General features: G+C 44.8%; 1 protein-coding gene across 1 annotated transcript in view; it reads right to left on the reverse strand.

Annotated features, from left to right (window-relative positions):
• Window positions 1-306: 306 nt before the first annotated feature.
• tg (thyroglobulin) overlaps window positions 307-20000 on the reverse strand; it is a gene marked incomplete at both ends in the record, with an annotated part of 37421 nt that continues 17727 nt past the window's right edge. Inside the window, 27 exons of the mRNA XM_079227409.1 lie at window positions 307-407; window positions 714-895; window positions 4889-5029; window positions 5113-5217; window positions 5514-5701; window positions 5901-6071; window positions 6369-6542; window positions 7961-8157; window positions 8251-8401; window positions 9052-9142; window positions 9290-9494; window positions 9616-9801; window positions 9885-10019; window positions 11094-11153; window positions 11579-11725; window positions 12854-12933; window positions 13112-13223; window positions 14050-14229; window positions 15713-15850; window positions 16661-16732; window positions 16836-16922; window positions 17841-18011; window positions 18159-18332; window positions 18583-18688; window positions 18841-18950; window positions 19090-19194; window positions 19279-19443. Of these exons, the coding sequence (XP_079083535.1) occupies window positions 307-407; window positions 714-895; window positions 4889-5029; window positions 5113-5217; window positions 5514-5701; window positions 5901-6071; window positions 6369-6542; window positions 7961-8157; window positions 8251-8401; window positions 9052-9142; window positions 9290-9494; window positions 9616-9801; window positions 9885-10019; window positions 11094-11153; window positions 11579-11725; window positions 12854-12933; window positions 13112-13223; window positions 14050-14229; window positions 15713-15850; window positions 16661-16732; window positions 16836-16922; window positions 17841-18011; window positions 18159-18332; window positions 18583-18688; window positions 18841-18950; window positions 19090-19194; window positions 19279-19443 (3734 nt within the window). The remainder of the gene's footprint in view (window positions 408-713; window positions 896-4888; window positions 5030-5112; window positions 5218-5513; window positions 5702-5900; window positions 6072-6368; window positions 6543-7960; window positions 8158-8250; window positions 8402-9051; window positions 9143-9289; window positions 9495-9615; window positions 9802-9884; window positions 10020-11093; window positions 11154-11578; window positions 11726-12853; window positions 12934-13111; window positions 13224-14049; window positions 14230-15712; window positions 15851-16660; window positions 16733-16835; window positions 16923-17840; window positions 18012-18158; window positions 18333-18582; window positions 18689-18840; window positions 18951-19089; window positions 19195-19278; window positions 19444-20000) is intronic.

A 20000-nucleotide genomic window follows, 5' to 3' on the forward strand; every position in this document is an offset into this window, starting at 1 on the left:
GTATTTAAATTCTTAATTTGTAAAGTACATAAAGCTGTTGAGTATTTTCTTTTCATGCTACTTTCTACTTCATTCGCATTCATCAAAGTACAAATACCTGAGTAAAATAAATACCTGAGTAAAATAAATACCTGAGTTAAACAAATACCTGAGTAAATAATAAGCAGCAGAGACTTGAAGAGCGTGAAATAATTTTTTTATTGATTGAGATAGCAGTCGTTTAATTTCTTCACTGTTTGGGATCAAACTGAATCTGGAGCAAGGACACTGTGATGTCACAAGGAGGAAGGGATGATGATGATGTCATCAGTTGTAGGCGTCTTTCTGGGTCTGTGATTGGCTGGATGGTGCAGCCAGTGGGAGCTCAGGGGTCGACGCAGGCTGGGTAGGCTCCGCCCCCAACACACCTGGGTCGAACAAAAAATACTTTTTAGACTTTGAGCTGCAATTATAAAAAAGACTCAAACACAGCAATGATCATTTTGAGCTAACAAGCTAGCTATCCAAAACAACAACAACAACACAAACAAACAAACAGTAGTACACAGTAGTAAACAGTAGAACACAGTAGTACACAGTAGTACACTGTAGTACACATTAGTACACAGTAGTAAACAGTAGTACACAGTAGTACACAGTAGTACACAGTCGTACACAGTAGAGCAGGAGCAGGACAGGTTAAAGGAGGCGGGTCCTCGGCTCACCGCTCTGACTGGTCTGACTGGTCAGTCTGGTTCCCAGTTGGCTCCAGAAGGAGCAGGAGCTCTGACTCAGACCCTGACGCTGTTGGAGGGCGGGGCTTAGCTCCATGTAGGTGGGCGGGGCCTCAGAGGACAGAACCTGTTGCCAGCGGGGGAGAACTGACTCCGCCCACACACGGGACGGGTTCGGGTTCCTGAGGAAAATAAAACGGGAAAGATTTTACTTTATCTATCAAGGCTTTATGTTAATCTAACGAGCATTCATCTAACTAGGGTTAATCTAACTAGAGTTAAACTAACTAGGGTTAATCTAACTAGAGTTAAACTAACTAGGGTTAATCTAACGAGGACTAATCTAACTAGGGTTAATCTAACGAGCATTCATCTAACGAGCATTCATCTAACTAGAGTTAATCTAACTAGAGTTAATCTAACTAGGGTTAATCTAACTAAAGTTAAACTAACTAGAGTTAAACTAACTAGGGTTAATCTAACTAAGGTTTATCTAACTAGAGTTAAACTAACTAGGGTTAATCTAACTAGGGTTAATCTAACTAGAGTTAAACTAACTAGGGTTAATCTAACGAGGACTAATCTAACTAGGGTTAATCTAACTAGAGTTAAACTAACTCGGGTTAATCTAACGAGGACTAATCTAACTAGGGTTCATCTAACGAGCATTCATCTAACTAGGGTTAATCTAACTAGGGTTAATCTAACTAGAGTTAAACTAACTAGGGTTAATCTAACTAGGGTTAATCTAACTAGAGTTAATCTAACTAGGGTTAATCTAATGAGTATTCATCTAACGAGCATTCATCTAACTAGGGTTAATCTAACTAGAGTTAAACTAACTAGGGTTAATCTAACTAGGGTTAATCTAACTAGAGTTAATCTAACTAGGGTTAATCTAATGAGTATTCATCTAACGAGCATTCATCTAACTAGGGTTAATCTAACTAGGGTTAATCTAACTAGAGTTAATCTCACTAGGGTTAATCTAACGAGGACTAATCTAACTAGGGTTAATCTAACTAGAGTTAAACTAACTAGGGTTAATCTAACTACAGGCATGAAAACTGGTCAGGGGTGAAAAAAGTGAGAAAGATATTACCCCTCTAGGAGGGTCCGGGGGCATGCTCCCCCGTAAGAAAAATTTAAATATTCCATATTTTAAAGCATCAATCTGATGCATTTTGAGTGTAGTGCAGTGACGGGCGAGTCAGTGCCGGACAGCGTCACTCGTCGAGGAGCTGACAAACTATGATCATTATGGGTTTTAATTATTCTTTTGTCAATACCCAAGTGTACATATACATATATATATATATATATATATATATATATATATATATACACACACATACACTACCGTTCAAAAGTTTGGGGTCACCCAGACAAATGTTCAGCAATTTCTCACATGGAATAGCCTTCATCTCTAAGAACAAGAACAGACTGGCGAGTTTCACATGAAAGTTCTCTTTTTCTGGCCATTTTGAGAATATAATGGAACCCACACATGTGATGCTATGCATAGGAAGGCCAGTTGTAAAGCTTCTCTCACCAGCATCACCGTTTTAAGTTGTGCTAACATAATTGCACAAGGGTTTTCTAATCATCCATTAGTCTTCTATGATGAGCAAACACAATGTACCATTAGAACACTGAGTGATAGTTGCTGGAAATGGGCCTCTATACACATATGTAGATATTTCATTAAAAACCAGAAGTTTCCACCTGGAATAGTCATTTACCACATTAACAATATATAGTGTATTTCTGATTAATTTAATGTTATCTTCATTGAAAAAAACAGTGCTTTTCTTTGAAAAATAAGGAAATTTCTAAGTGACCCCAAACTTTTGAACGGTAGTGTGTGTGTGTGTGTATATATATTTTGTAGACTTAATACTTACAATATGCAATACAGCTATACTATACTGAATATTGTTTTGCTACTACATTTCACTTCATAATATTACACTTATATGCCATAATATGTATAATGTACCAGCCTTTTTATTTGACCATATTATGTCATACTGTTATACCACTTTACTTTGAGGAGACGTCACTGTTAGTCTAGAACACTGAATAATGTTTCCACCAGTAAACCTGAACATGAACACCGCTCTCTGTGTGACAGTGATTATAACCGCATAACTATATAGATTATAATTAACTAGAGGATACACTTTTTCCTACACTTTTTTTTATTAAAATAAAAGTTGAATAAAATCTCCATTGTCCTCTCCTTATATGTAGTGAGGTGTCGTAGGTAGAACTTATATGTAGTGAGGTGTCGTAGGTAGAACTTATATGTAGTGAGGTGTCGTAGGTAGAACTTATATGTAGTGAGGTGTCGTAGGTAGAACTTATATGTAGTGAGGTGTCAGTAGGTAGAACTTATATGTAGTGAGGTGTCTTTAGTAGAACTTATATGTAGTGAGGTGTCGGTAGTAGAACTTATATGTAGTGAGGTGTCGTAGGTAGAACTTATATGTAGTGAAGTGTCGGTAGGTAGAACTTATATGTAGTGAAGTGTCGTAGGTAGAACTTATATGTAGTGAGGTGTCGTAGGTAGAACTTATATGTAGTGAAGTGTCGGTAGGTAGAACTTATATGTAGTGAAGTGTCGTAGGTAGAACTTATATGTAGTGAGGTGTCGGTAGTAGAACTTATATGTAGTGAGGTGTCGTAGGTAGAACTTATATGTAGTGAGGTGTCTTTAGGTAGAACTTATATGTAGTGAGGTGTCGGTAGTAGAACTTATATGTAGTGAGGTGTCGTAGGTAGAACTTATATGTAGTGAGGTGTCTTTAGGTAGAACTTATATGTAGTGAGGTGTCGGTAGGTAGAACTTATATGTAGTGAAGTGTCGTAGGTAGAACTTATATGTAGTGAGGTGTCTTTAGGTAGAACTTATATGTAGTGAGGTGTCTTTAGGTAGAACTTATATGTAGTGAGGTGTCGGTAGTAGAACTTATATGTAGTGAGGTGTCTTTAGGTAGAACTTATATGTAGTGAGGTGTCGGTAGTAGAACTTATATGTAGTGAGGTGTCGTAGGTAGAACTTATATGTAGTGAAGTGTCGGTAGTAGAACTTATATGTAGTGAAGTGTCGTAGGTAGAACTTATATGTAGTGAGGTGTCGGTAGTAGAACTTATATGTAGTGAGGTGTCGTAGGTAGAATTTATATGTAGTGAGGTGTCGTAGGTAGAACTTATATGTAGTGAGGTGTCGTAGGTAGAACTTATATGTAGTGAGGTGTCAGTAGGTAGAACTTATATGTAGTGAGGTGTCGTAGGTAGAACTTATATGTAGTGAGGTGTCGTAGGTAGAACTTATATGTAGTGAGGTGTCTTTAGGTAGAACTTATATGTAGTGAGGTGTCGTAGGTAGAACTTATATGTAGTGAGGTGTCGTAGGTAGAACTTATATGTAGTGAGGTGTCGTAGGTAGAACTTATATGTAGTGAGGTGTCGTAGGTAGAACTTATATGTAGTGAGGTGTCGTAGGTAGAACTTATATGTAGTGAGGTGTCGTAGGTAGAACTTATATGTAGTGAGGTGTCGTAGGTAGAACTTATATGTAGTGAGGTGTCGTAGGTAGAACTGATATGTAGTGAGGTGTCGGTAGGTAGAACTGCAGCGCAGCTGACTCTCCGCTCTCCTGGCTGACGTCACACGCTGCCACGGACTCTCCGCTGCCAGTAATCTCACTCACTGTCTCTCCAACAACGTTAGCTATCGTGTTAGCAAGGTGACTAGCTTGCTATTATTAAACTGGTGGGAGGAAAATGAAGCCGCTGTAGACATCTTAATGCTGATTGGCCAAGACTCGCAACGTCAAAGATCTTCTATTGCTAAGATGATCACGACCTCAGTTTTTTTTCCGTGTCCCACTCCAATCTCAGAAACGGCGGACAGTTGACTCCCCCCCCCCCCTCAAAAAACTAAAACTCTTCGGATCTACGTGATTCACGTGGATGACACATTTTGGTTTCAAAACGGCGAATTTCGCCGAAAGGTGAGGGATTTTCATGTCTGTAACTAGCATTCATCTAACGAGCATTCATCTAACTAGAGTTAATCTAACTAGGGTTAATCTAACTAGAGTTAATCTAACTAGAGTTGATCTAACTCGTGTTAAACTGACTAAAGTAACTAACTAGAGTTAAACTGACCCGGTCTTGATGAAGCTGGAGACGTAGGTCATGGCGGCCAGAGAGAGGCGTCGGTCAGAGGAAGTGAAACGCTGCGAGCTCATTGGACGATGAGGCGTCCCGAACACAAACTGAAGGTCCAGAGGAACAGACACATCGGCTCTGCACACAGGAAACAACCCATCAATATCTCTGATCGGTGCCGATCAGCTCCGCGGATGTTATGCTAAGCTAACAGTCGCTACCTGTCGTGAGAGCTGGAGGCAGGTTGGTGATACAGGAAGACGTTAGCGTTGTTGTTAGCCCAGTGGCTAGCCATCTGCAGGCTGGGACAGACGATGAACAGATCTCTGCAACAAACAAACAAACAAACAAACAGTTAGCTCAGAGAAGCTGTTTGTTTGTTGGAAACAGAAAACAAACAAACAGCTGGAAACTAAACTGAATCTCTTCTCTGACTGTTTGTTTCCTTAAGATCGTCATCAGATGTTATTAAACTGTTTGTTTCCTTAAGGTCATCATCAGATGTTATTAAACTGTTTGTTTCCTTAAGGTCATCAGATGTTATTAAACTGTTTGTTTCCTGAAGGTCATCATCAGATCTTGTTAAACGTTTATTGTGCGTCAGCGTTGATGTTGTTTGTACCTGGTGGCGTTGTTGAGCGCTCTGGAGAACAGGTTGTATCCGGCGGGGGAGGGGCCGTGGTCCAGAGAGTAGAACCAGGCCGCCGCCTCCTTCAGCAGCTCACTTCCTGCCTCGCCGCCCAGCGAGCGACTCAGAGCCTCGTAGAACGCCGTCTTACCGTCGGCTCGACCGCGGAGCGCCTCGAAGTCCTGAAGGCAGAACAGAGTACTGGTGTAGTTACTTTAACCTTTTAACCCAAAATACTGTAGTTACTTTAACCTTTTAACCCAAAATACTGTAGTTACTTTAACCTTTTAACCCAAAATACTGTAGTTACTTTAACCTTGAATGAAGGGCTGAGCCCCCATTCCCTAATAATGTGACATCGCTGTGTTGTTGACCTCTGACCTTTATCTTGCGAGCTCGGCCGATCAGGCCGTCGTGCTCAGACGTCCCCAGTAGCAGGTCCACTCTGCGGAGCGTCGCCGGGGCGCCGGGCCGGACCGGAGACCCGGGCCGGACCGGAGACCCGGGCCGGACCGGAGACCAGGACCGGAACGGCCCGGAGGCCGCCAGCAGCTGCAACGAAGCTTTCTTTAGAATCACAACACAAAACACTAAACCGCTTTTACCGTCAGTTATATCTTTCCCACGGTCCCTGAACACATCGTGGGAGCTAGTTCATCATTGACAACATGTAGCCGAGCCTCCTTTCTTTATCCATCATTGGTCAAACTTGTGGATTTAGATTCTATTGTTTTCCATTTTTTATGAATTAATTATCAATAATTGTTCTTCTTCTTCAGTGATGTCTGTCACAATAAAAGCACTAAGACATGTTCTCTTCTCCTCCAGAGGGTTAAATGTTTAACGCACTTTGGTCTGAGCGGCGTTCAGTGTGGACGCCGCCGTCGCTCGGAGGCAGGCGGCCATTTTGTCGTCATTGGTGAGGTCAGAGGTCACGCAGCCGAGCTCTTTGGCCAGAGCCACCGCCTGACGTCTGGAGGAGGACGAGGTCTGGACCAGAGAGGGAGAGAACACGGAACCGCCCTGAGGAGAACCACGGTTATTACATATATATTATTATGTTATATTAATATGAGGAGGACGAGGACTGGACCACAGAGGGAGAGAACACAGAACAATTATTATACTATATATTATGTTATATTATTATTTATTATCATGATACTGACGTCTTGTTGACATAAAAGGAGGAAGAGAAGGAGGAGGAGGAGGAAGAGGAGGAGGAAGTGGAGGAAGAAGAAGAGGAGGAGGAAGAGGAGGAGGAGAAGGAAGATGGGGAAAAGGAAGAGGAGGAGGAGGAAGAAGAAGAGGAGGAGGAAGAGGAGGAAGATAGGGAAAAGGAGGAGGAGGAGGAAGAGAAAGAGGAGGAGGAAGTGGAGGAAGAGGAGGAGTAGGAAGAAGAAGAGGAGGAGGAAGAAGAGGAGGAGGAGGAGGAAGAGGAGGAGGAGGAGGAAGAGAGAGGAGGAAGAAGAAGAGGAGGAGGAAGAAGAAGAGGAGGAGGAAGAGAAAGAGGAGGAGGAAGAAGAAGAGGAGGAGGAAGAGAAAGAGGAGGAAGAAGAAGAGGAGGAGGAGGAGAAAGTGAGGAAGAAGAAGAGGAGGAGGAGGAGGAGGAGGAGGAGGAGGAAGATGTGGAAAAGGAAGAGGAGGAGGAGGAGGAAGAGAAAGAGGAGGAGGAAGTGGAGGAAGGGGAGGAGGAAGAAGAAGAGGAGGAGGAGGAGGAGGAGGAGGAGGAGGAGGAGGAGGAGGAAGATGTGGAAAAGGAAGAGGAGGAGGAGGAGGAAGAGAAAGAGGAGGAGGAAGTGGAGGAAGAGGAGGAGTAGGAAGAAGAAGAGGAGGAGGAAGAAGAGGAGGAGGAGGAGGAAGAGGAGGAGGAGGAGGAGGAAGAGAGAGGAGGAAGAAGAAGAGGAGGAGGAAGAAGAAGAGGAGGAGGAAGAGAAAGAGGAGGAGGAAGAAGAAGAGGAGGAGGAAGAGAAAGAGGAGGAAGAAGAAGAGGAGGAGGAGGAGAAAGTGGAGGAAGAAGAAGAGGAGGAGGAGGAGGAGGAGGAGGAGGAGGAGGAGGAGGAGGAAGATGTGGAAAAGGAAGAGGAGGAGGAGGAGGAAGAGAAAGAGGAGGAGGAAGTGGAGGAAGAGGAGGAGTAGGAAGAAGAAGAGGAGGAGGAAGAAGAGGAGGAGGAGGAAGAGGAGGAGGAGGAGGAGGAAGAGAGAGGAGGAAGAAGAAGAGGAGGAGGAAGAGAAAGAGGAGGAGGAAGAAGAAGAGGAGGAGGAAGAGAAAGAGGAGGAAGAAGAAGAGGAGGAGGAGGAGAAAGTGGAGGAAGAAGAAGAGGAGGAGGAAGAGAAAGTGGAGGAGGAGGAGGAAGATGGGGAAAAGGAAGAGGAGGAAGAAGAAGAAGAAGAGGAGGAAGAGGAGGAGGATGAGGAGGAGGAAGTGGAGGGCTTCTCACCATCAGCATCATCCTCTGGAACAGAGGAGAGGAAGAGGAGGAGAGGAGATGAAGGCTGGTGATGTCGGCGCCTCGTCGCTCCGAGCCGACCGTCATGGCCGCCTTGTCCCCGCCCACCAGAGCGATGTGGGCGTGAACCCAGCGGAGCACCGCCTCCTGGTCCGACAGCCCGTAGTTACCACGGAGACCGGCCGGCCCTGCAGGCAGTGACATCACGATGACATCATCACAGCGATAATGATGTTGTCTCTCATATATATTGTATATATATATATATATATATTATTTACCGGTGCTCAGGAATCCCAGCGCCGCGGTCCGGTAGCTGGCCGTTACCACGACGATGTTACCCACAGCCGCGAGGGTGGAGCCATCCAGCAGTCCTGGCTTCTGATTGGCCGAAGGGTTGAAGAAGAAAACCAGCACTGGGACACGCCCCCTCTGATACACACACACACACACACACACACACACACACACACACACACACACACAGGGTTATACATACTGTATAGTAAATTAAAAATATATAGATATATATATTTATATATCTATATATTTATGTATATAAATACAAATAAATATGTTTATATATATAATACTTGTAAGATGAAGAAAGATGAATGTAAAGAAGATAATATGAACAGATTAATATGAATATAATATAATAAATACATAATGAATATAATATAATAAATACATAATGAATATAATATAATGAATACATAGTGAATATAATATAATGAATACATAGTGAATATAATATAATAAATACACAATGAATATAATATAATAAATACATAATGAATATAATATAATAAATACATAATGAATATAATATAATGAATACATAGTGAATATAATATAATAAATACAGAGTGAATATAATATAATAAATACAGAGTGAATATAATATAATAAATACAGAGTGAATATAATATAATAAATACATAATGAATATAATATAATAAATACATAATGAATATAATATAATGAATACATAGTGAATATAATATAATAAATACAGAGTGAATATAATATAATAAATACATAATGAATATAATGTAATAAATACATAGTGAATGAATCACCAGAGCAGCAGGACTGAAGATGTTCAGGAAGAGACAGTCTTCACTGGAGGAAGAGGAGGACTCTTCATCACCGGGCTGGAGACAGCTGGGACTGAGAGAGAGAGAGAGTAAATACCTTATATCTAATATAATATAATATATATAAATATATATATATATTATATATACTACAAGCATATATATATATATATATATATATATATGTATATATATATATATGTACATTATAATATATTACCGTGGTTTGGTGGCGTCCCAGGTTCCCGACCAATCGGCCGGCTGAGCTGCTTCAAAACGGAGCGAGCCTATTGGTGGACGAGCGTAGGGGACGCCCAGGAAGTGGACGACCGACTTCCTGTCTGAGCCCAGGGCCGTTTCCTTGACAACGCCTTGCAGGGTCCCATGACCCGGGATGGAGACGGACGTAACCAACGGCAACCGCTCTGAAGAGTAAAACAAAGGAAAAAATGAAGTGATCGGCTGTCTGCTCTCTGATTGGCTGTTCTCTTCTGTGATTGGCTGTTCTCCTCTCTGATTGGCTGCTCTCTGATGTGATCGTCTTACCTGTCCTCAGGTACACCTGGGGGGCGGGCTCTCTGATGACCAGTCTGCAAGAGGAGGCGGGGCTCGACGCGCTGGGGGCGGAGCTTAGCCCGCAGGCCGTGGTGTCGGGGTAGAGGACGCAGCGGGTGGCGGACCCTGTCTCACTGAGCGCCACGGCGACGCAGGAAGACTCCGCCTCCTCACAGGCTGAAACAAGAAGTGAACCGATGACATCACCGCCTACATCACAGCGGTTAGCAGCGGTTAGCAGCGGTGGGAGCGCTGGTTACCAGTCAGACACCAGTCCCGGGCCGCGGCCGCGTCCGAGGCCACGTCGCGGCTCACGTGGATGACATCATACGTGGAGACAGACGGGTCCACCAGGACCGACGAGGCGGGGACCAGCAGCCACCGGTCCAGAGACACTGGGACACAGTACCACGAGTACTCAGTCTCAGGAGTACTTCATTTTACGTCACAGTACTAGTGTTACCACGAGCAGTAACAGTACTCTCAGGAGTAGTAGAGTAGTATTCACAGTAGTATTAGCAGTAGTATTGTCATTAGCATATTAGCAGTATTATTATCATTAGCATATTAGCAGTGGTATTGTCATTAGCATATTAGCAGTAGTATTAGCAGTAGTATTGTCATTAGCATATTAGCAGTAGTATTATCATTAGCATATTAGCAGTAGTATTGTCATTAGCATATTATCAGTAGTATTAGCAGTAGTATTGTCATTAGCATATTAGCAGTAGTATTGTCATTAGCATATTAGCAGTAGTATTGGCACTAGCATATTAGCAGTAGGATTGCCATTAGCATATTAGCAGTAGTATTGTCATTAGCATATTAGCAGTAGTATTGCCATTAGCATATTAGCAGTAGTATTGTCATTAGCATATTAGCAGTAGTATTAGCAGTAGTATTGTCATTAGCATATTAGCAGTAGTATTTTCATTAGCATTTTAGCAGTAGTATTGTCATTAGCATATTAGCAGTAGTATTTCATTAGCATATTAGCAGTAGTATTTCATTAGCATATTAGCAGTAGTATTGTCATAAGCATATTAGCAGTAGTATTAGCAGTAGTATTGTCATTAGCATATTAGCAGTAGTATTTTCATTAGCATATTAGCAGTAGTATTTCATTAGCATATTAGCAGTAGTATTGTCATAAGCATATTAGCAGTAGTATTAGCAGTAGTATTGTCATTAGCATATTAGCAGTAGTATTTTCATTAGCATATTAGCAGTACTATTGGCATTAGCATATTAGCAGTAGTATTAGCAGCAGTATTATTATCAGTATTATCATCAGCAGTACGAGCAGCAGTACTATCATTAGTAGTATTATCATCAGCAGTGCTATCATTAGTAGTATTATCATCAGCAGTACTATCATTAGTAGTATTATCATCAGCAGTACTATCATCAGTACTATCATCAGTACTATCATCAGGGCATGATGGTAGTTGTAGTTTTGTAGTTCTCACCGTTGTTCCTCTGCAGGCTGAACGGAGGACAGAGAGCCGGAGACGACGGCCACTGGTTCACTGGAACACACGAGTCTCATCACACACGTGTACTTGTACATGCTTCTGTGTACTTGTACATGCTTCTGTGTACTTGTACATGCTTGCAGCGTGTGTACTTGTACATGTGTGTGTACTTGTACATGTTTGCAGTGTGTACTTGTACATGTGTGTGTACTTGTACATGCTTGCAGCGTGTACTTGTACATGTGTGTGTACTTGTACATGTGTGTGTACTTGTACATGCTTGCAGCGTGTACTTGTACATGTGTGTGTACTTGTACATGTGTGTGTACTTGTACATGCTTGCAGCGTGTACTTGTACATGTGTGTGTACTTGTACATGTGTGTGTACTTGTACATGCTTGCAGCGTGTGTACTTGTACATGTGTGTGTACTTGTACATGCTTGCAGCGTGTACTTGTACATGTGTATGTACTCAGTACCAGGTTTCTGGTACCAGCCCAGTGGGTCTGGACCGCTCTCCACTGAAGACGTCCTGCAGTCCTGAGTCCTCCAGGACGTCACGTCGTCTTCACCGCAGGTTAGAACCCCGAGAGAGAGGAGAGACACACACACCACGCTGGAGCCACCTGAGACACACACACACATACACACACACATAGATTTCCACCTGTGTGTGGTTGTTGTTGTTGTTTACAGTACTCCACATATATACTAACACATTAGACTAGTGGTTCTCAAACTGTGGGGCGCGACCCTCTAGTGATGAGTAGAGGTATTACAGGTGGGGCGCGGGGCGGAGATGCAGATTCTTTTTTAAATTAATCCCACAGTGGGGAAGTTATTCTCTGCATTTCACCATCCTTAGTAATGAAGGAGCAGTGAGCTGCTGTGGAGCTCTGAGGGTTCAGTGTCTTATCAAGGACGCTTCAAGGACACTTCAAGGACCCTTCAAGGACCCTTCAAAGACACTTCAAGGACACTTCAAGGACGCTTCAAGGACACTTCAAGGACGCTTCAAGGACACTTCAAGGACGCTTCAAGGACACTTCAGGGACGCTTCAAGGACGCTTCAAGGACGCTTCAAGGACACTTCAAGGACGCTTCAAGGACACTTCAAGGACGCTTCAAGGACGCTTCAAGGACGCTTCAAGGACACTTCAAGGACGCTTCAAGGACGCTTCAAGGACGCTTCAAGGACGCTTCAAGGACACTTCAGGGACGCTTCAAGGACGCTTCAAGGATGCTTCAAGGACGCTTCAAGGACGCTTCAAGGACACTTCAAGGGCGCTTCAAGGACACTTCAAGGACACTTCAACATGAATCTATGAGAACAGGGATGAACCGCTACCTTGTGGTTTCAGGACGAACTCTCTCCATGAACATGATAACTTCACAAAGCACACGGACATAAAACCTCATTAATAAATACATGGAGACATGCTGTACTTCATGTAAATGTTTAGTTACGTTAACAGGTTACGATGCACGACTCAATGATTCTCTGTGTTTTGTTAAAAGCCTCCATGAGATCTCTGTGAAGTCTTTTCTGCTGTTGAGTCTCAAAACAGAAAACAGATCTTAGCTCAACATTGAGCATTAATTGAGTTGGGGCGTGAACATTGTTCCTCCTCCAGAGTGGGGCGTGAACATTGTTCCTCCTCCAGAGTGGGGCGTGAACATTGTTCCTCCTCCAGAGTGGGGCGTGAACATTGTTCTTCCTGTAAATGTTAAAACCTACTGGTTACCATGGTTACCTGGTGATTTGGTGTCCCGGACGAAGCCGAAGCCACGGCAACAAGAATCCTCGTCACAGCGACGCTCACACTCCATGAACCTGAACACACACACACACACACACACACACACACACACACACACACACACACACACACAGTTACATATGTACTTGTTAAGTTGAAAGCAGGATTTGAAGTAGTGTGTGTGTGTGTGTGTGTGTGTGTGTGTGTGTGTGTGTGTGTGTGTGTGTGAGTGTGTGTGTGTGTGTGTGTTACCCCTCAGTCAGAGGTGTGTCTCCCAGGAGGACTCGGCTGCGTACGGAGTAAGAAACCATCTTCTGGAAGGAAACTCTCTCGTAGAAACTCTTCACTGGTCCGCTGAGATCCACTGAAACACACAGAGACCTGAGCTAGGAGCTAGGAGCTAGGAGCTAGGAGTCCAGACTCTTAGCTCCTAGCTCATAACTCCTGATTTCTAGCTCCTGGCTCCTAGCTCCTAGCCCCTAGCTCCTCGTTCCTTGCTCCTAGCTCCTAGCTCCTAGCTCATAACTCCTGATTTCTAGCTCCTGGCTCCTAGCTCCTAGCCCCTAGCTCCTGGCTCCTGACTCTTAGCTCCTGGCTCCTGGCTTCTGGCTCCTAGCTCCTGGCTTCTGGCTCCTGGCTTCTGGCTCCTGGCTTCTAGCTCCTAGCTCCTGGCTTCTGGCTCCTGGCTTCTGTCTTCTGGCTCCTGGCTCTTAGCTCCTAGCTCCTAGCTTCTAGCTCCTAGCTTCTAGCTCCTAGCTTTTAACTTCTAGCTCCTAGCTCCTGGCTTCTGGCTCCTGGCTTCTGTCTTCTGGCTCCTGGCTTCTGTCTTCTGGCTCCTGGCTTCTGTCTTCTGGCTCCTGGCTCCTGGATCCTGGCTCCTGGCTCCTGGCTCCTGGCTCTTAGCTCCTGGCTTCTAGCTCCTGGCTCTTAGCTCCTAGCTCCTAACTCCTAGCTTCTAGCTCCTAGCTTCTAGCTCCTAGCTTTTAACTTCTAGCTCCTAGCTCCTAGCTCCTGGCTCTTAGCTCCTGGCTCCTAGCTCCTGGTTCCTAGCTCCTGTCTTCTTGCTCCTGGCTCCTAGCTCCTGGCTCCTAGCTCCTCTGTCGAGTCTCCTCTCCCTTCGAGACGCATTTTAGGAGTGTAGGAGAAAGGAGGCTCACGTTGGAGAGAGGAAGAGGAAGAGGAGTGCTCACCCATCTTGCTGTAGGTGCTGTTGGGCGCTGTGGCCAGCAGGTGGCGGCAGCGCGCCCTCAGTGGGTTGTCGTACGCGCCACACACTCTGCTGTCTGGAAACAACGAGCAGCCGAAGAAGAAACCTGCTGAGTCGCCGTCTGCCAGGTCAGCGACGGAGCACCACTGCTCTTCATCACAGCCTGAAACACATCACCATTCTCATCATCATCATCACCATCATCATCACCATCACCATCATCATCCTCATCACCACCATCCTCATCATCACCATCGTCATCACCACCATCATCATCATCATCATCACCATCCTCATCATCCTCCTCCTCATCCTCCTCCTCCTCATCATCACCACCATCCTCATCATCACCATCCTCATCATCATCATCATCACCATCATCATCAACACTATCCTCCTCATCATCACCATCCTCATCATCATCCTCCTCCTCATCATCACCACCATCATCATCACCATCCTCATCATCATCATCATCATCACCATCCTCATCATCATCCTCATCATCACCATCCTCATCATCATCCTCATCATCATCACCATCATCATCACCATCCTCATCATCCTCATCACCACCCTCATCATCATCATTCTCATCATCATCACCATCCTCATCATCATCACCATCCTCATCATCATCACCATCATCCTCATCATCCTCATCACCGTCATCATCATCATCACCATCATCATCCTCATCATCCTCATCACCATCCTCATCATCATCACCATCATCATCATCCTCATCACCACCATCATCATCATCATCATCATCACCATCCTCATCATCCTCCTCCTCCTCATCATCACCACCATCCTCATCATCACCATCCTCATCATCATCATCATCACCATCATCATCAACACTATCCTCCTCATCATCACCATCCTCATCATCATCCTCCTCATCATCACCACCATCATCATCACCATCCTCATCATCATCATCATCATCACCATCCTCATCATCATCCTCATCATCACCATCCTCATCATCATCCTCATCATCATAACCATCATCATCACCATCCTCATCATCCTCATCATCCTCATCACCACCCTCATCATCACCATCATCATCATCATTCTCATCATCATCACCATCCTCATCATCATCACCATCCTCATCATCATCCTCATCATCACCATCATCATCATCATCACCATCATCATCCTCATCATCCTCATCACCATCCTCATCATCATCACCATCATCATCATCCTCATCACCATCATCATCCTCATCACCATCATCATCCTCATCATCATCCTCATCATCACCATCATCATCACCATCCTCATCATCATCACCGTCATCCTCATCATCATCATCCTCATCATCACCATCCTCATCATCATCATCATCACCATCCTCATCATCATCACCATCATCCTCATCATCATCATCACCATCATCGTCCTCATCATCATCACCATCATCCTCATCATCATCACCATCATCGTCCTCATCATCATCACCATCATCATCCTCATCACCATCATCGTCCTCATCATCATCACCATCATCGTCCTCATCATCCTCATCACCATCCTCATCATCATTACCATCATCATCATCATCATCATCATCATCACCATCATCATTACCATATCTACAAACCCGTCCCCAGTAGGAAGAGACGTACGTGAGAGACACCAGAGCAGTGCCTGCTGGGAGTTGTAGTTCCTCTTGTTGAGCCAGAAGGAGAGCGTGGGCGGTTTCCTCTCCGGCTCCACGAGCACGTCGTCCTGCGACAGAGCCTGGAACCTCTGCTGGACTGAAGCTGTACAAGTACACAAGTACAGGGTATTACTGCGTGGTATTAGTTCTGCTACTGCGTGGTATTAGTACTGCTAGTGTGTGGTATTAGTACTGCTACTGCGTGGTATTAGTACTGCTACTGCGTGGTATTAGTACTGCTACTGCGTGGTATTAGTACTGCTACTGCGTGGTATTAGTACTGCTACTGCGTGGTATTAGTACTGCTACTGCGTGGTATTAGTACTGCTACTGCGTGGTATTAGTACTGTTAGTGTGTGGTATAAGTACTGCTCCTGTGTGGTATAAGTACTGCTACTGCGTGGTATTAGTACTGTTAGTGTGTGGTATAAGTACTGCTCCTGTGTGGTATAAGTACTGCTACTGCGTGGTATTAGTACTGTTAGTGTGTGGTATAAGTACTGCTCCTGTGTGGTATAAGTACTGCTACTGCGTGGTATTAGTACTGTTAGTGTGTGGTATAAGTACTGCTCCTGTGTGGTATAAGTACTGCTACTGTGTAGTATAAGTACTGCTCCTGTGTGGTATAAGTACTGCTACTGTGTGGTATTAGTACTGCTACTGTGTGGTATTAGTACTGCTACTGTGTGGTATTAGTACTGCTACTGCATGGTATTAGTACTGCTACTGCGTGGTATTAGTACTGCTACTGCGTGGTATTAGTACTGCTACTGCATGGTATTAGTACTGCTACTGCGTGGTATTAGTACTGCTACTGCGTGGTATTAGTACTGCTACTGCATGGTATTAGTACTGCTACTGCGTGGTATTAGTACTGCTACTGCGTGGTATTAGTAGTATAAGGAGTACGAACCGTCCAGAGGAGGACTGAGTTCTGCTGCTGCACAGGAAGAAGAACCAGAACCACCAGCTGCTGAATCCGCTTCTGAACAACAACAACAACAACAACAACAACAACAGTGAGAACAGCGCCCAGCTGAGCCGCGGGGCAGCGACCCTGAAGAGGCCATTAAGGTGCGTTCAGGTACCAGAGTTCAGGTAGATGGCCTGGAAGATGACGATGGAGGCCTGGTAGTCCTTCTGGTTCTTACTGTCAGCCGGCAGAGACGAGTCAGCTGGACGAAGACAAACAACGTGAGGAACACGGAGAACAGACTGTTCAGACGACGTGGAACATGATAATGCAGCTTTAACACATGAAGCATAGACTTCTATACAACCAGAGGAGTCGCCCCCTGGTGGTCAGGAGAGACAATGCAGCTTTAACACATGAAGCATAGACTTCTATACAACCAGAGGAGTCGCCCCCTGGTGGTCAGGAGAGAGAATGCAGCTTTAACACATGAAGCATAGACTTCTATACAACCAGAGGAGTCGCCCCCTGGTGGTCAGAAGAGAGAATGCAGCTTTAACACATGAAGCATAGACTTCTATACAACCAGAGGAGTCGCCCCCTGGTGGTCAGGAGAGAGAATGCAGCTTTAACACATGAAGCATAGACTTCTATACAACCAGAGGAGTCGCCCCCTGGTGGTCAGGAGAGACAATGCAGCTTTAACACATGAAGCATAGACTTCTATACAACAAGAGGAGTCGCCCCCTGGTGGTCAGGAGAGACACTGCAGCTTTAACACATGAAGCATAGACTTCTATACAACCAGAGGAGTCGCCCCCTGGTGGTCAGGAGAGAGAATGCAGCTTTAACACATGAAGCATAGACTTCTATACAACCAGAGGAGTCGCCCCCTGGTGGTCAGCAGAGAGAATGCAGCTTTAACACATGAAGCATATACTTCTATACAACCAGAGGAGTCGCCCCCTGGTGGTCAGGAGAGACAATGCAGCTTTAACACATAAAGCATAGACTTCTATACAACCAGAGGAGTCGCCCCCTGGTGGTCAGGAGAGACAATGCAGCTTTAACACATGAAGCATATACTTCTATACAACCAGAGGAGTCGCCCCCTGGTGGTCAGGATAGACAATGCAGCTTTAACACACAAGGCATTAATAATTTCGTCTCCGTTTCTCACTGATGTTGAACTTTTGTCCCCCGAAGTCGAGCAGGAAGCTCCTCTGCTGCTCGTTGTAGGTAAGCCCCGCCCCACAGATGCGATTTGCCGGTCCCTGTCCAATCACGTCCCAGTCCTGGTCCCCGCACATCAAGACCGACGGAGCTCTCAGCCAACCACAGAGCAGAGACCCTGAGAGAGAGAGAGAGGGTTATTCATCCATTCATCCCTCAGGTGACGCACCTGCTGAGAACCACACACACACACACACACACACACACACACACACACACACACACACACACACACACACACACACACACACACACACACACACACCTCCCTGCAGGCGGTTCTCCTGTAGGAGGAACCCGTGGCAGCAGGCGTCGCGGCTGCAGCCGTCCTGACAGAACCGGTGGGCGTCGGAGAGGGAGGTTCTCCTGGAGGAGAACACCTGAGTCCTGAACACACCTGAGAGCGCCTTCATCATCCTCATCCTCTCAAACGCCGCGCCTGGGAGACACACACACACACACACACACACACACACACACACACACACACCTTTGTATTTTAGTTTTTTCTGACAACATTTTCTGACGTATAACAGTAATAATTATAACAATATATAACATGTTTTGTATATAAATATATACATATATATATATATATATATAAATATATACATATATATATATATATATATATATATATATATATATATATATATATATATATATTTATGTTGCCGTGGTCACAGCACCTTCCTTCCTGATGACCAGGAGGTCTGAAGCCCCGCCCCTCACTCTCAGAGAGCAGCTCAGCGAATCAAAGTGCTCGGCCTGAGGATTACCCAGAAACCCTCTGGTCTGAGAGGACGAAAGATGAGTGTTGATTATTAGATGAGATAAACATTCATCACACACGATAATAATTATTACTGAAGAGGCTCCTAAATGATACTGAACAGAAACAGAACCGCCCAGTGTGTGTGTGTGTGTGTGTGTGTGTGTGTGTGTACCTGCTGGGAGGCGTTGCAGTGTGTGTTCAGAGTGTGTGTGCTGTACAGTTCACACTGAGTGTGTCTGTTGAACAGCGCCACATGGTGGCAGGACGGCTCCACTGCACATGCTGAAAGAGACGACGAGCAGTCAGTACACACACATACAGACCATAATATTTAGAGTGAGTGAGTGTGTGTGTGTGTGTGTGTGTGTGTGTGTGTGTGTGTGTGTGTGTGTGTGTGTGTGTGCGTGCGTGCGTGCATCACCTTGCACACAGGATGTGAGGTCAGAGGTCGTTGTTTGCAGGACTTCAGTGTCTTCAGCTCCGACAATGAGATCTGATCTGGGAACAGCCTGAAACCTGCTGAGAACTACACACAGACACACACACACCGTCACAATGGGCTTCACGTTCATTAGCCTAAGCTGCTCTCTGATTGGCTGCTGAGACTCACCTGAGCACTCGTCATCGGTGAGAGGCGTGTCGCGGTTAGTCCACTCAAGCTCCGCCCCTTTGCTGTCGACACACCTCCACCTGCCGGACAGGAAGTCGGGCTGAGCGGACAGGAAGTCGCCTTGTTCTGAACACCGCAGACCCCGCCTCTGACACTCAGTCACACCTGACACAGGTAAACACACACGAAGGCAAACACACACACACAGGGAAACACACACACACACACACACACAGGTAAACACACACGTAGGTAAACACACACACACACACACAGGTAAACACACACACACACACACACACACACACACACAGGCAAACACACAGGTAAACACACACACACACACACACACACAGGTAAACACACAGGTAAACACACACACACAGGTAAACACACACACGCGAAGGTAAACACACACAGGTAAACACACATAAAGGTAAATACACACACAGGTAAACACACATAAAGGTAAATACACACACACACAGGTAAACATACACACACACAGGTAAACACACAGGTAAACACACACACACACAAGTAAACACACACACACGAAGGTAAACACACACACACACACACACACAGGTAAACACACATAAAGGTAAATACACACACAGGTAAACACACATAAAGGTAAATACACACACACACAGGTAAACACACACAGGTAAATACACACACACAGGTAAACACACACAGGTAAACACACACACACCGGT

This window comes from Taurulus bubalis (genome assembly GCF_910589615.1).
Source record: "Taurulus bubalis genome assembly, chromosome: 12".
Lineage (NCBI taxonomy): Eukaryota > Metazoa > Chordata > Actinopteri > Perciformes > Cottidae > Taurulus > Taurulus bubalis.